Source organism: Trematosphaeria pertusa (assembly GCF_010094035.1).
Source record: "Trematosphaeria pertusa strain CBS 122368 unplaced genomic scaffold BU26scaffold_1, whole genome shotgun sequence".
Taxonomy (NCBI): Eukaryota; Fungi; Ascomycota; class Dothideomycetes; order Pleosporales; family Trematosphaeriaceae; genus Trematosphaeria; species Trematosphaeria pertusa.
Genome location: NW_022987212.1, coordinates 59,067 through 73,545, shown reverse-complemented (window position 1 = coordinate 73,545; position 14,479 = coordinate 59,067). Strand labels below are relative to the sequence as shown.

Sequence of the window (14,479 nt, the reverse complement as noted above, 5' to 3'; positions counted from 1 at the left end):
GAAAAATTACCATACAAAGTATTTGATGCGGAACGTGAAGTATTAGCTATGACTTCTTTTCAACGATCCAACTCCCCTCCCTCCACCCTGCTCTCACCCCAAAACCCCTACATCAACAACTCCCTAGTCCTTTCCTCACTCTCCCGAATCCACTTCTCCAACAGTGTTCTGTCTCTGGGCTTAAACCCCACCTTGAAGTACTTGGGCTCCATCGTCAGACTCGTTGGAATCGCATTCGCTTCCAGACAATCCATTACCGGCATGTCCCTGGGGTCTTTGGGTGGCGTGAACTCGAACGCGCTGATGAGCCGCACGAAGGCGGTGTAAAGCTCGCGGTTTGCGAGGTGCGAGCCGACGCACATGCGCGACCCGGCACCATAGCCGTAGTGCGGAGTTCCGGCACCGTCGGGCACGTTGAGGTAGCGTTCGGGGTTGAATCTATATTGCAGGCTGGGTTAGTTGGAGTCTTGAAAGTTGCGAGTCCGTGACTTACGTATGTGCATCTTTGAAATGTGTCTCGTCATAGTCCGCTGCATAGGCGTTCATATAGAATGTTGTTCCTGCGGGAATGATTACGCCGTTCCATTCAATCGGCTTGATGCTGACTCTGGGCAAGCAGATGGGGATCACGGTCCAGTAGCGCAGGATCTCCTTGTATAGTGCTGTAATGTAGGGCACCTTCTCCTCGTGCAAGCAGCGTTCCCAGGCGTCGTTTTCGGGGTATACTTTCAAGATTTTTTCGTAGGCGCGCTGTTGGATCTTCTGGCCTTGGGGAGATGCGAGATATGCAATACCCATGATCAAGTTGCCGGGAACGGTGTCGAGGCCTGCGGAGACCATGGTGAGGCCGATGGATTTGATTTCCGCTGACTGAGTGTTAGCATCCCGCAGAGAAACATCTACGCACAAAGACACAGGGGATAAGATACCAACCTTCGTTCAACTTCGCCTCCGGATCCTTAAGAATATTCCCCGTAATACACGGCTTATCCGTCCCCGTCTTAATCCTCTCCCTCAGCTCCCTGAGCAATCTATCCATATACACATCCCTCCTCTTCCGGAAGCTGACGGCCTCTGTGTTCATGTTTGGCCACAACCTCATCATGGGGATATAGTCTTGCCAGTTATTGCTGGTGCTCCTGAAGTTACTCACCCCCCTTTCTACATCTGTGATCTCCTTCAGCAAGGCATCGTCCTTGTCACCGTCGATCCTGTATCCGTAGTTTAGGGTAAGGCTGGTGTTGAGTGCATATCTCTGCCAGTATGCGCGCGGGTCAAGATCAACTTCTCCGCCTTTCGAATCGTGGAAGAGCTCTTTTATGCTGACGGTGGATTCGAGGTCAATGAGGGGCATGTAGGACTGGACTGCGGGGCGGTTAAGGGCGGTGGCGGCAGCTTTGCGGCGGTTCTTGCAGGATTCATCCCATGGCGAGGTGCCGATTGTGAAGCCCTGTGAAGAGGAGACGACGCTGTGGAAGGTGTGGAGCATGGGACGCGAGATGAGTGCGGATTGGTTCGTTATCCAAAGATGCCGGACAGATTCGAAGGAATTGGCGAATACGATCCTCTAGCTGAAGCATTAGCATCCGGAACCTTTTCCCGAGAATGAAAGAATTGCTTACTCGGTTGCCCATACGCACTTGGAAGACTGGCCCGTACTTCTTCGCCCATCCTTGAGCCACTTTGGCATGGTCCACGCCCAATTCTAGCAAGCTGCCGAAAAGAGGTAGGCCTGGCACCTCGGGCAGGCCTTTGATGTGCGGAGTATCGGTGCCGTAGAGGACGCGGTACGCGAAATAGACCACGACGAGGGCCCCCGCAATCGGGATGATGGGAAGTGTCATGATTACAAGCTGCACTGTAATAGACGGCGAAAGAAGAAGAAAACCGAAGACGAAGACGAAGACGAAGACGTGGCGATGAGGAGAAAGAGCAGTGACGCTGGGCCTAAACGCAAAGGAGAGCTGCGTAGTTATACATAGCCAGCATTGCCTTCGGATCGATGTCAAAGTCGCAGACAAAACTCCACTCCGCGCTGCATACCGCTCAGCAATTAGCGTCCATCTGACTGGCCCTTAGCCGATAGACCATGCTTCGTGATTCTCCCCGGCCGAACATCCGCCGCAGGGCGGGGTTGTCGTGGAGGAGCGTTCGTGTCTTGGATGGCGCTGGTGACGGAATTAGGCCGCCATGCAGGTGTTCGCCTCGACCCTGGCGCTACGGTAGCGCTGTGTGGAAGCCAAGCTTCCGCCGCCCAAGGACCAAGAGAAGCGGAATTCTGGGGTAACCGCTGTGGTGGCACCCAGCATCATACATCACCTTAGGTACATGCATTGCCAGCAGGTGCTCGCAGTTCCACTCTGGGATGCGGTTTTAGGGGCGGTTTTAACCAGTCGTTTCAAGTCAAAGTATCTCTCTGTCATGTGGTGTGCTGATGCTGATGCTGGTGCTGATGCTGGTGCTGATGCTGGTGCTACCTCTACCGATCGAACCCCTCCTTGATCCTATCACTCGTTGCGGACCAGACGCTTGCGTCTCTCGAACGCTCAAAAATCGAGAGTCAGCGCGGGCTCAATCTTGCCGGTACATTGACCGAAGCCAACCAAAGCTTCCTCGTCCGATCCACATACCCCTGTAAGGGTAACCTCGTCGCCGTCCTGGAGGAACGTTCTCTCCTCTCCGCCCGAAATGTGAACTGTGGTCTTCCCATTCTCGCTTTGTTCAAGCAGACTGCCGCATTCCGACAGCGACGTTCCGCTTATTGTTCCAGAACCGAGCAGATCGCCCGGTTGGAGATTGCAGCCAGTGATGGTATGGTGCGTCAGCATTTGAGGGAAGGACCAGAGCAGGTGCCGACCGTTCGTCTTGGTGATTGTAGACGTGTTTCCAGATTGCGCTGATGCTGATTAGATTGAGTGGCCAGATGAGGCAAGAACATACTCACTCTTCAGGTCAACCTGCAGCTGAATGTCGTAGACGCTTTTCTCGTCCTTCTCCCTAAGGTATGGCAACACTTGGGCGTCATTCTCGATAGCCTTGACTTTGAATGGCTCCAGGGCATCCGTCAGCACAACCCAGGGGCTGATAGTCGTGCCAAAGTTCTTCGCATTGAAGGGGCCCAGAGGCACGTATTCCCATGCCTGTACGTCTCTCGCTGACCAGTCGTTCAGCAAGACGAGGCCAAACAGACTCTCTTCTGCCTTGCCGATGGGCACCGGTTCTCCCCGGTTATTCGCTCTGCAGACAAAGGCGCCCAACTCCAGCTCGAAGTCTAGCTTCTTGCATTGCGAGAAGGTGGGAACCTTGTTCTCTGCCGAGGGGTTTGTCAGGATCTGGCCATGAGGGCGGCGGATCGGCGTTCCCGAGACGACTACTGACGATGCTCGGCCGTGATAGCCCACCGGGAGGTGCTTGTAGTTTGGCTGGAGCGCATTTGCGGGCCCCCGAAAGATGAGGCCGCAGTTGTAGGCATGATTGAGGCCGACGAAGAAGTCGGTGTAGTCCCCGATCTTGAAGGGCAGATGGCACTGGACGTCGGTGAGCGGCAGCAGAGACTGCTTCTGGAGCGCCGAATTGGTCTTGAGGGCTTCAGGGCATGGGGTGTCTGCGGCGAACACGGCCTGGATGTAGCTTCGCACAGCCGAGTGGAGGGGCCGGCCGAGGGCTGCAAACGCGTTCAACGACGGCTGGGAGAAGACGGCTTGATGCGGGTGGATCGTGGACAGCGCAGCGAAGCCGTTGCCTGCAGCGAAAGCCGCGAGGTCGAGCGCGTGGTCTCCAATTGCGACGGCGACGCGCGGTGTCGTGGACGACGCGGTGGAGATGATGCCGAAGGGGATGTTCGCAAGCGAGAAGTGCGAGCCGCGGGGGATGCTGAACCACGACGGGCGTGCAGACATGGCGAGGCGATCGGATGGTGGTGCCTGCTCAGGGAGGCCTGGGTGACAGCATTATCGTCGTATCGATGCTTCCCATCGGCTGGTGACGGAGACGGCGAAGCTGGGGAGCGGCAGGCGGAACGCTTCCGCCGTCAGTGCGCCTCCCTGCTGGCCCTCGTCACCCGTCACTGGTCACTGGTCACTGGTCACTCGTCCTCTCCACCTCCACCCTCCACCTCCACCTCCGCCTTTGTGCCGACGCGGAATCGCAAGCCGCCGTCCCTTACCGCGCAGCACCGCACCGCAGCCATGGCCGCGCAGCAACCGCAGGCCTATGCTGACCCTCACACCCCGCTGCATCCCAAGAAGCCGCCGCTCCACGCCCTACTTAAAAAACTCACCGACCGCGACAAGAAAATCCCCAAAAGCGCCATTCCACTCACCAGGCGCAACCTCGAGGAGTTCCACAACCCCGACTACACCGACATCCACGATGCCTTCCTCCCAGTTCGCCCACAGCGAAAGATATCGGTACATGAATGGCTTCAACTCCTACCATGAGTACGTCCCCAGCACCGCACCCGCGTCTCGCCCACTCACAGCTCGCCAGGTCAGAAGCAGTAGACGGTGCGCTCCCCGTCGGCGCAAACTCCCCCCAGAAGCCGCCGTACGGCCTCTATGCCGAGAAGCTGTCGGGAACCGCCTTCACCGCGCCGCGCCACGAGAACCAGCAGACCTGGCTGTACCGCATCCTCCCCTCGTGTGGACACAGCAACTTCGAGCCGCGCGAATCGTCAACCTACAACACCAATCCCGAGAACAAGCCCTACGAGAAGATCCACCACATCCCCAACCAGCTGCGATGGGACCCCTTCGATCTCGACGAGACCGTCGACTGGGTGCACTCGCTGCATCTGGTCGCCGGTGCCGGCGACCCTACGATGAAGACCGGCATTGGCATGTACATCTTCGCGGCGGGGAAGGACATGGACCCGCACGAGGCCTTCTACTCTGCCGACGGCGACTTTCTGATCGTCCCCCAGCATGGCGTCTTGGACATCAGGACCGAAATGGGTCGCATCCTCGTCCGCCCGAACGAAATCTGCGTGATCCCGCGGGGCATCAAATACCGCGTCACCCTGCCCCAAGGTCCCGTGCGAGGCTACATACTCGAGCTTTACCAAGGCCACTTCCAGCTTCCCGAACTCGGGCCTATCGGTTCAAACTGTCTCGCCAATGCTCGCGACTTCCAGGCTCCTGTCGCCGACTTCGATGAAGACACAGAATCAGAATGGCACATCTTGTGCAAATTCGCCGGCCATCTCTTCCAGGCTAAGCAAACTCACACGCCCTTCGACGTTGTAGCCTGGCATGGCCTCTACTACCCTTACAAGTATGATCTCGGCCGCTTCAATACCATGGGCAGCGTCTCCTTCGATCACCCTGACCCTTCCATCTACACCGTCTTGACCGCACAGTCCGACCACCCAGGTACCGCAGTAGCAGATTTCGTCATCTTTCCGCCGCGATGGTTGGTCGCCGAAGATACCTTCCGTCCGCCGTGGTACCACCGTAACACTATGTCCGAGTTCATGGGCCTCATCCAAGGTCAATACGACGCCAAAACTGGAGGTGGCTTCCAGCCTGCAGGCGCTTCTCTCCATAACGTAATGTCCGGTCACGGCCCCGACGCTGCTACGCACGAGAAGGCCTCCAATGTGGAGCTGAAGCCAAACAAGGTCGGCGAGGGTAGCATGGCTTTCATGTTTGAGAGTTGCTTAATGGTGGGCGTCACGGAGTGGGGACTGAAGAAGTGCCAGAAAGTGCAACAAGACTACAACGCAGAGAGCTGGGAGCCGCTGAAGCCGCACTTCAAAAGACCTACACCGAAGAAAATTGAGAACGGAGCTGGGGAAGTAAACGAGGGCGTACTGGGAGACAAGGCACAGGTCCCTCATTGGACCTCGTGAGAGGGGCTTCGTTGGTTCCACGCAGGAAACAGGAGGGGAGGTCGTGAAGGGGCTGACGCGTTTAAGGAAAGGAGTTCAAACGCGCAATAGTGAAATATGGAAATGTAGAGCTTCACTCTAATGGTTCGCTACGAACGACGGGAAACGTGAATGGAACGATCAGGTATATATTCCTGCAGGCTCGTACTCCTGTAGTGAACGGACAAGGACCTCAAGGAACAATAACTCAATTTCTCAAATTTCTCAAATTTTCTAACTTGTTGGTGTCTAAGTTGCCTTTCACCAGTATGACGCCATTCAACGGCCAGGAAATCATGCCAGGAGCTATGAAATACATCGACTGCGATGCTGGTGGCTTTCGGAGCGGTCAGATCGACTCAAGAAAGCCCGCCTCCTTCTATCGCGTCAAAGAGCGGACTAACATCTGGGATTTTGAGGAGAAGAAGCTGAAAGGGAAGCCTCTTTTTACCCGTGGGTATATCGAAGCCGCAGCTAAACGACGAGACGAGTGCAGAGAGGGAGGGGCCTTGGATTGGCGACGAAGCTACGAGATGTCCAAGGATCCGGAAAAATACACCACAGAACAGGTTCCGCTCGCCAGAGTCCCGTCACGCAGAGCGGCTGGAAGCGCCGAGTCTGTGGCCGAGCTGGTAAAGGATTTGCAGCAGCGATGGCTTGTGAGCAAGATGTGCGCGCAACTGAGAGAGCTTCTCCGCAAAACCGCAGACAAGATGCCGAGGATTGAGAAGATCATCTGTTTCGGACTTGGGTCGATTTCTTCATTTCCTGAGTGGTACCCTGGATTCGGGGATCAATACCCTGGGTGGCTGTCTCGAATGTCAACCCGCAACTACATCCTGCAGCATCTTGGGGCCGTCACCATTGCAGCTACCCTCAATGAGGTCTACGGGAAGGTTACCGACCGACCTCCAATCCGCATTCTGGCTCAAGACCCAGGCTACACCGACACGGACCGCTCGATACTTTCTGAGCTCGAAATCCCGATGGAAATCATCAACGATCCGGAAGGCTTCCTCGCCATCGACGAGAGCACCTTTATCATGACATGCCGGTGCGCGGCACCGGTTTATGAGATCGCGGCCGATCTGACGGCTTCCTCCCAGTGTGGACGCGGGCCTGCCGCATTCATTGCCGACGAATTGGGTTTGGCTGGGGAGCCAATTGAGTATGTTCACGCCTGGAACCGGGAGACGCCGAGGGTGATGAGGTTTCTGGAGTGTTATGAGATGAGGAGTTTCGATGATTTTGTGGTTTCGAGCGAAGAGTTCAAAGAGCTGTGGGAGCAGTAAACGGGGGAATGCCCGTGGTGGTGGCGCCTGGACCTCCGCTTTAGGAAGGATACTTGAGAGCCAGCCGGACTCACTGACGTCCATTGACTCCTCGTTGCTTCGCGTAACACTAGAGAAAGTGAAGAATCATTCCCATGAAGGATCTGTGGTGTAGTGGTCACCTGGCTGGTGACGATTAGGTAATAACGACACGATGAGTCGAAGTGAGCAAACGCTTCAGCCAAACCTTGAAAAGGCGTTTCCTTCTGGCATTTCCCAAATGCACAGAGTCCGCAGACTCAAGTTCGCAACTACGCTTGAAGGAACTCAGAGAGCCAACCTCAACCCTCTATTTCGAGTCTAGAGACCACCTCGTGGACGTAGTCGAGTCGGATTCGGACCGGAACCCCACAGTAAGCGGTTTAGCGCCACGATGCCAGCCACACGCGTCACGGTAGCTCTCAACGCCAAACAATCTCAGAAAGCTCCACTGCTCGTCCCCGCATCTGCTTCTCCTGATCCTTCTTCCGCGGCTTCGATTCAGTCACTAGTTTTCAAAGCCGCTCAGTCTAAGCTTCGACTCAAGAAGCCCTCCCGCATCTACGTTGGTGGAACGGGAGAGGAACTGATCACCGAAGCGGATTGGAAGAGCACAATCCGCCGTGACGTTACGCTGCTCGTGTCTGCTGGGGAGGAATATGTTGGTGTGAAGAAGGAGTCGGTCACACCTGGTGAGTAATCTCGACATTACTTGCGCAAAAGGCCTCAAATGCACGCTCCCTTCGACAAGTCTTAATGAACGCCTGTTCGCATCCTACGTTTTGAAGCCCTTCAGCTAGCTAACACGATGGCACAGGTGAAGCAAACCCGGAATGTGCCGTCCATGTTCTCGCGGAGAAAGCGCACGTCGACGAACTTTCCGTCACCCAGCTCGCGACCGCCGCGCACACGTTACCAGGCATTATTCACGCTGTCGGCCAACCGGACTTACACCCCGGCAACAAGTTCCCGATTGGGGCCGTCTTCGTGTCACGGAAATGGGTACATCCGCCCTTAATCGGTGGAGACATCGGCTGCGGCATGGCGTGGTATAAGACAACTCTATCGCGAAACCAAGTCGACGGCGACAAAGGCAAGAGGATTGCCGAGAAGCTCCGGGGCCTCGAGGGTCCCTGGCGCACACAGGCAGATCGCGAAGCCTGGCTACAAGATGCCGCCGGCAGTTGCTCTGCCGGGGAAGAGTGGGATCAAGCTGTCGGTACTATTGGTGCCGGGAACCACTTTGCGGAGATCCAAGTTGTGGAGGAATCATGCACGTCTATCGATGGCGTCGGCCCTCACAAAGACGACGTCATTCTGCTGGTGCACTCAGGATCCAGAGGCTATGGCGGCAGCATCCTCAAGAAATATACGACTGAATCGCACATCAGCTTCGAAGAGGACAGCGAGCAGATGAAAGCGTACATGGAAGAGCATGACAAGGCCTGCCGATGGGCCAAGGCTAATAGGGATCTAATCGCCTTACGTTTTCTTTCCTGTCTTGAGCCTGGCGAAGAGGCATGGGATTTAGGCCGAAACATTCCAAACAGCGTAAATCTTGACAGCGCTATATCCGGTGTCAGGGCGAAGATGCTCCAACGGAAAGTGGTGGACATCTGGCACAACAACGTGGAGCGGGTAAAGTGGCCTCCTTGCCCGCCAACTGGGTCGACATCAGGTGCGGCCAAGAAGACAAGCACAGGATTGATTGAAGGCGGCGAAAGCTTCCAAGATTACGTTTACGTGCATCGCAAAGGAGCTGCACCGACGTACAATGCCAGCACCAATCTGCCACTGGATATCCTCCCCTTGCCCGGATCGCGAGGCACCCCGACCTTGATGCTCAAACCAGTCTTCTCCGCGGAGACTTGCTGGGGCCTCAAGAACGCCCTTTCGCTCGCGCATGGTGCGGGCAGGAGCATGTCAAGGGCAAAGGCACTCTCATCACTTAGCCGGAAGTACCGGGATCGGAATCTGCTAGAGCCGTCCGGCGCAGAAGATGGGACATGGGTAGTCTGCGACGAGAAGGACCTCGTCTTCGAGGAGGCGCCCGATGCATATAAGGACGTCCACGCCGTTGGTGAGGATCTGGTGAGGGAAGGCGTGGCGGAGGTTGTGGGTTGGTGCAAGGCGCGGGTGAGCTATAAGGTGAGGCATGAGCGGCGTTGAAGGACCACAGGGCCCTCTCTCTGCTTGGCGACATTGGCAAGACAGTGCAGGGTGAGTTTCCGAGGATCACATTACCAGAATCGAATTCATGCCCAGGTGGTAGGTGGCATCTTCCTACCTACTTCATCTACTCTCGTCAACAGCAATTGCACGCGACGTCATCGCATTCCTCCAGCCCCAAGCGATGACGGCTTCCATTTCATTTCCGCTTTCATCCGCAGTCACAGCATTTCCACATTCCGCCGCTTCCATTTGGAGAAATATTGTGTGTGTTTTTCCAGAAAGGCTGGCGGTGACTGAGGTTCAATATGCGGCAGAGTGGATAGGGGCAAGGCCGACGACGTGGTGCCGATATTGGTTTGCGTCACTTAGATGCGGGATCCCGTCTCTTGCTACGTTCCCTTCATTTCCGTCTTTTTTCGTGGCAGCTCCGTGCAAGAAGCTGTGCCTCTGGACTCAGGAGCTACTGTACCTAGGTATGCGGCCGTGGAACAGAGCTCCACCACGAATGGCGTCCCCCGAAACGGCTCGGCCTCGCGGTTGTGTTGGCGCAGGGGCGCAGGGGGGCAGGTGCGGGCGGCGCACGAGGAAGGAGCCAACGGCGATCGGCCTGGGGTAGATTTGGGGGCCCCGCTAGCGTGCCGTAGCCGAAGCTTGGTTTTGGACATTCACATTCACAGTATCGACCCGCCCGCCGCCCTGCCGCCTCGCACAAGGAGCGCCCGCGCTACCTTTGAGCCGCCGACGCCGCTGCAGCAAATGCGCCTCCACGCCAGCCTTCTTCGCGCTGTCTCGGTGCACCGCCGCGTTCCTGGCCGCCCTCTGACAGCGGTTGGCCGGAGCAGAGAGCGTTTCAAAACAACTGGCCCCTGCGCAAAAGCTTAGCGTGGCGTGGCCCGAGGGCGGGCGCGAAGGACGAGCGCCTCGAAACAACCATGCTCTTCATCTGGGCACAGAGTGCATGCCGGGCTAAAAGCGTTTGGCACCCGCCAATTGCAGAGTGCAATCGACCAGGAATGGGAGTCTCTGCCTGTGGCGCAGGCCCATGGCAGCTGCGCTTCTGTTTCCCCTGTACTACGTGAGCCCCAACCCCCCGCGCGCCCGTATATAGTCGATTGTCGCCGCCCGCTGCACACAGTCCTGGTCCTGCTGCTTGCGACCACACTGTGTCTTGGATTCCCGCGTGAGATTCGACCAACAGACTGGGCGCGTGTCGAGTGACGTCGGCTTCACCGTTTGCTCCCGCACGTGCACAGGGCAACCGGGGCCAGGAGCACTTCACCTACTCACCCTCCTTCCATAAAGGTTCGTCACCCGGACCGTCTCTACTTCCCCACAACAACACACTCGTTTCTCCTCACAAACACCTCTCTTGGCTCTTCTAGCTTTCTGGCTTTCTGACTCTCTCCTACCGAACGCTCGCTGAGACAGCTCCTACCAGCCTGACTACTCATTCTTTTCATCAATTCGACAACCACGCCCACCAAGATGCGTGCCTCGCTCCTCTCCCTCGTCGCTGCGGCTGCGGCTGCCAGCGCCCAGTCCACCGACGCACCTGTCGTTCAAGGCAACCCAGTTGGAGCCCAGTACCTCGCCACCCTTCCGATCAAGGCCGGTAGCAGCCTCGGCGGCAGCGTCCAGGCCGAGTCTGCACCTGATGGCAAGGGCGTGCTGTTCTCCATTTCGCTTAGTGGACTTCCGACCGAGGGCGGCCCATTCTGTAAGTGCTCCCTTCACTTGCCTTGAGCTGACTCGGTGTACTTACAATGAGCAGTGTACCACATCCACGAGAAGCCCGTCCCCACTGATGGCAACTGCACCGGCACCGGCGCTCACCTCGACCCCTACAAGCGCGGCGAGACACCGCCTTGCGATGCAACCAAACCGGAGTCCTGCCAGACCGGGGATTTGAGCGGCAAGCATGGCACCATCCCCGGCCAGAGCTTTACGGCAAAGTGCGTTCCTTTACCACTTCCTAGAATGCTTCAGAGCATTGAGTTGACCTGAATATAGGTACACTGATCTCTATGTCGCCACCTCCATGTCGGACCCTTCATACTTCGGTAACCTCTCCGTTGTTGTCCATCTCGCCAACAAGACTCGCATCTCCTGCGCAAACTTCAGCATGAACTCCGTCGGCGCCGTGTCCTCATCCATGCCAGTCCCTGTCGGTCCGTCGTCCGGCCACGCCATGCCAACTGGCACTGGAGGCTACAACAGCACCATGACCATGACCATGACGTCCACCGCCACGGGAACCGGCTCCGGCCATAGCAGCGCGGGCGAGTCCACTGGATCGCCGATTATGCCCACTGCACCTGCCGAGACTAGCGCGCCAGCCAACTCAGCCGGGAAGGCGGCCGCCGGTGCCGGTGCCGTGATCGCTGCTGCTGCGGCTGCTCTGATGCTCTAGGCGACTCTCGTCTAGGCTTGGACTGTATAGGGTGGAGGCGGATTTGCTCGTGGGTATTTAATGCATAACGGAGTTTTCACGGTTCGGTATCATCTCGTAGCTCAACTACGTTGTATATGGACTACTCTTCATGATCCGCGATAATTTAATGTGGGGAAGAAAGGATAATGAGGCTTTATTACGGTAGATACCACCAATTCCGATGATAGTTGCAATTGACTTCAACATCTTTACTCCGTTCAGGCTCAGTGGTGAGGTTACCGAGGGTGGAAGCGTTAGGACTGCGTTGCGTATTGACAAGGAGACCAATGGAATCTCGGGTGAGTGTCGAAAGTGCTGAGTATAAAGGGGCGGATGGAGTCAGATGCAACGAGGGAGCGCTGACTCAAAGCGTCGTAGGGCCAAGTGACCTGCGCTGCAGAAGGCGGCGCTGCTAATCATAGAATGTCGAACCTAGCACTCGGTTAACAGTAGTACCAGATCTTCGAAAAGGGCGACTTATAAAAAAAGAATGGGCCGCCCCAAGGACGGCTATGTGAGTAACCCGCAAACACTCCCTCACTACGGACTCCCTCATCAACGCCAACAACCTCGCCATAGCTTCAGTCCAGCTCAACTCCGATTGCACATCCCCAGGTCCAGCTAAGAGCATGCCGCAAAGAAGACGGTCTGCCGGTCAGCAAACAGTCTCATCCAGAAGCGTCACAGATCGGTCCGAGCGACTACACAGTACTGCAGACGGTGTTGACGGACAGGCCGAAGCCTTGATCCTCACTCTAGAGAGGTCCCGTCGCCAAAGCCCTTGGTATGTGCAATGTGCCTCCCTTTCCGAAACTGCGAGTCCCTGCCGTGACCGTTGTGTTTGACCAACCGCTCCCTTCCCGCAACTTGCCCTTGTTGTGATAGCGTTTTCCCAGAAAAGTGGTCGATGAGAACCCAGATATCGATCTCGCAAGGCCGCGGCGCTTCAGAACAAGCCGCTCATCACGTCTCCATCGCCCTGCCTTGCTCTTCGCCGTACCAAAGGCCTTCGCTTTCGTAGACGAGGACACGTCAATGACAAGATCCTAGTCGAAACAGCACAACTGTTGCGCACTTCTCTTTCGAACACCATCATCGGCGGGTTGGCAACCCGCAGAAGCTTCTCTCTGTGTGTAGTAGCATGGCCTTCTGAGACTAGTCTTTGTTTCCGCTCCGGTCCCTGTTAAGGTGTCGGAGGGTAAGTAATGCGGTCAAAGTACATCCTCAAAAACCGCATGGTGGCATCCGTAATGGCGAGAGAGCCATGCGAACGACAGGAAGGGTAAACGCTTGCCAATACAGCTGTACGCTGAACGTACAGGTTGACAATTAACGCGACTGGCCGGATATTACCAGGGGTAACAAGCGTCGTTTGATCGAAATCATGACACAGGCTTCGTGACGTTGTGGATAGCGGGCAAGGTTGGAGACCTGGTTAGGACTTGCGTCCTTGTTGGGGTTAGAAACTAGATGCACGGGTATTTCCGTCGTTGTCGCAACAAGCCGGCTCGGAAGTGGTCACCGAAAGGTAATAGCGCTGCGTACTGAGTCCAACACACGTGGAGCCTCCCGACACTCCTCGGCGAGATCTTCAAGGCTTCAGATCCGGAGCGTGACGGTCTGTCATATTCATGCCAGAAGCACGAGACAATATCAACTTGAGACGCCTTGAGACCTCGCTGGGCACATGGCCTTTCCGACGAGTGGATCTCTGCGACAGCCGAAGCCGACCAAGAGTGATACGTCTGTATGTAGGACTCGACCAGAGATCAAGATCGTGCTCTTCTTCTGCCTATCCGAACACATCCAAGGGGAATAAGAAGGGACGTGGTTGAAGTTGGTACCCAGAGTTGCAGCTCCCAATACAGCTTCCACGACGGAGTGACAAGTGCTCCAACGGTATACAAAATCCCAGAGACGACCCTCTACCGAGGTGCCCGGCATCTCCCTCCAGGTCTCTCCTCGGCGGCGCCGTCGTAATCGTCCACGGAAGCTATCCATGACGGGCCAGAGTCTGTTGCACGGATGAGGAGTCGACGTGGCTCTCGCATGAGAACTTTAACGCCCCGACAGGCACATGAAACCTCAATTTGAAGCAGTGCTTCCCGTACCTCGAGTCTCCCTTTTGGACACGTCCTTGCGAGTCGCCGCACCTAAAGGTACGCCGGCAGGCCGTCCAGTGCTTAGTCGGAAGGTCGGCGACATGACCGCGATGCTGTTCGTTCGCGCGCGAAGACGCGAAGTATACCAGAAGAAGATTAGGGTTAAGATCCGAGACTGCCCTCCTCACACACTACCCCGATGTTGCCACCAGGGCGCAAAGACCAGCATACAAACGACCCATTGAGACCATGCTGAGAGGCTCGGGTGTGTGCCAACCAACGCACGTGCGCGAGGCGCCGTGAGGCATTCCAGCTGGAAGACAGACTTCGGTAACTGTGGGGAAAGTGACATGCGTGTAGAGCTCGCGGGGCAAGCGAGAGGAGAAATGGTGAACGAAGAGAGCGTTGCGCGACCGTCCCGCCGTCGTCGACATGGTCAGAGGTTGTCAACGGGTTGTCGAGGTCCAGAATCCAGCCCCAGTGCGGGCGAAATAGCGGCAGCAGTTTGGTTGGAAACAGACTCTGTGCGGTGCGGAAATGTCGGGATTACTGTCGAGAGGAAGGGAGAAGACGCGGCAAGCCTGAAGAAGAGGTGGCT

General features: G+C 56.5%; 7 protein-coding genes across 7 annotated transcripts; 5 read left to right on the top strand and 2 right to left on the bottom strand.

The window, feature by feature from the left end:
• Positions 1 to 107: 107 nt before the first annotated feature.
• Positions 108 to 1,844, bottom strand: BU26DRAFT_412877 (cytochrome P450 phenylacetate hydroxylase-like protein; the record flags this gene model as incomplete). Its single annotated transcript, XM_033822993.1, has 4 exons — positions 108 to 438; positions 494 to 866; positions 934 to 1,567; positions 1,623 to 1,844. 4 exons carry the CDS (start codon positions 1,842 to 1,844, stop codon positions 108 to 110), a joined length of 1,560 nt encoding a protein of 519 aa, XP_033690512.1.
• A 702-nt stretch (positions 1,845 to 2,546) lies between these two features.
• On the bottom strand, positions 2,547 to 4,002 carry BU26DRAFT_471068 (Fumarylacetoacetase; the record flags this gene model as incomplete). Its single annotated transcript, XM_033825369.1, has 2 exons — positions 2,945 to 4,002; positions 2,547 to 2,902 (listed from the first exon to the last, which is right to left on the bottom strand). Exons 1-2 carry the CDS (start codon positions 3,897 to 3,899, stop codon positions 2,547 to 2,549), a joined length of 1,311 nt encoding a protein of 436 aa, XP_033690511.1. The 5' UTR covers positions 3,900 to 4,002.
• Positions 4,003 to 4,095: 93 nt separating this feature from the next.
• On the top strand, positions 4,096 to 6,084 carry BU26DRAFT_512478 (homogentisate 1,2-dioxygenase). Its single transcript, XM_033827386.1, has 2 exons — positions 4,096 to 4,439; positions 4,489 to 6,084. Exons 1-2 carry the CDS (start codon positions 4,372 to 4,374, stop codon positions 5,846 to 5,848), a joined length of 1,428 nt encoding a protein of 475 aa, XP_033690510.1. The 5' UTR covers positions 4,096 to 4,371; the 3' UTR covers positions 5,849 to 6,084.
• A 55-nt stretch (positions 6,085 to 6,139) lies between these two features.
• BU26DRAFT_512477 (uncharacterized protein) lies at positions 6,140 to 7,249 on the top strand. Its single transcript, XM_033827385.1, has one exon. It carries the CDS (start codon positions 6,163 to 6,165, stop codon positions 7,156 to 7,158), a length of 996 nt encoding a protein of 331 aa, XP_033690509.1. The 5' UTR covers positions 6,140 to 6,162; the 3' UTR covers positions 7,159 to 7,249.
• Positions 7,250 to 7,570: 321 nt separating this feature from the next.
• BU26DRAFT_413991 (release factor H-coupled R) lies at positions 7,571 to 9,345 on the top strand (the record flags this gene model as incomplete). The annotated part of the gene is made up of 2 exons (XM_033823042.1): positions 7,571 to 7,868; positions 7,994 to 9,345. 2 exons carry the CDS (start codon positions 7,571 to 7,573, stop codon positions 9,343 to 9,345), a joined length of 1,650 nt encoding a protein of 549 aa, XP_033690508.1.
• Positions 9,346 to 9,531: 186 nt separating this feature from the next.
• On the top strand, positions 9,532 to 10,532 carry BU26DRAFT_829 (uncharacterized protein). Its single transcript, XM_033836384.1, has one exon. It carries the CDS (start codon positions 9,718 to 9,720, stop codon positions 10,228 to 10,230), a length of 513 nt encoding a protein of 170 aa, XP_033690507.1. The 5' UTR covers positions 9,532 to 9,717; the 3' UTR covers positions 10,231 to 10,532.
• BU26DRAFT_464 (Cu,Zn superoxide dismutase-like protein) lies at positions 10,533 to 11,975 on the top strand. Its single transcript, XM_033825153.1, has 3 exons — positions 10,533 to 11,065; positions 11,120 to 11,300; positions 11,359 to 11,975. The coding sequence occupies exons 1-3, from the start codon at positions 10,834 to 10,836 to the stop codon at positions 11,756 to 11,758; spliced, it is 813 nt and encodes a 270-aa protein (XP_033690506.1). The 5' UTR covers positions 10,533 to 10,833; the 3' UTR covers positions 11,759 to 11,975.
• Positions 11,976 to 14,479: the final 2,504 nt, after the last annotated feature.

What these genes read in the sequence shown, in the direction of transcription:
- BU26DRAFT_512478 (XM_033827386.1), top strand. Translation starts at nt 4,372, where the DNA reads ATGCCTTCCTCCCAGTTCGCCCACAGCGAAAGATATCGGTACATGAAT. An exon ending in GGCTTCAACTCCTACCATGA is followed by an intron (nt 4,440 to 4,488) that starts GTACGTCCCCAG and finishes ACAGCTCGCCAG; the next exon opens with GTCAGAAGCAGTAGACGGTG.
- BU26DRAFT_512477 (XM_033827385.1), top strand. Translation starts at nt 6,163, where the DNA reads ATGCCAGGAGCTATGAAATACATCGACTGCGATGCTGGTGGCTTTCGG.
- BU26DRAFT_829 (XM_033836384.1), top strand. Translation starts at nt 9,718, where the DNA reads ATGCGGGATCCCGTCTCTTGCTACGTTCCCTTCATTTCCGTCTTTTTT.
- BU26DRAFT_464 (XM_033825153.1), top strand. Translation starts at nt 10,834, where the DNA reads ATGCGTGCCTCGCTCCTCTCCCTCGTCGCTGCGGCTGCGGCTGCCAGC. An exon ending in GACCGAGGGCGGCCCATTCT is followed by an intron (nt 11,066 to 11,119) that starts GTAAGTGCTCCC and finishes TACAATGAGCAG; the next exon opens with TGTACCACATCCACGAGAAG. An exon ending in GGCCAGAGCTTTACGGCAAA is followed by an intron (nt 11,301 to 11,358) that starts GTGCGTTCCTTT and finishes ACCTGAATATAG; the next exon opens with GTACACTGATCTCTATGTCG.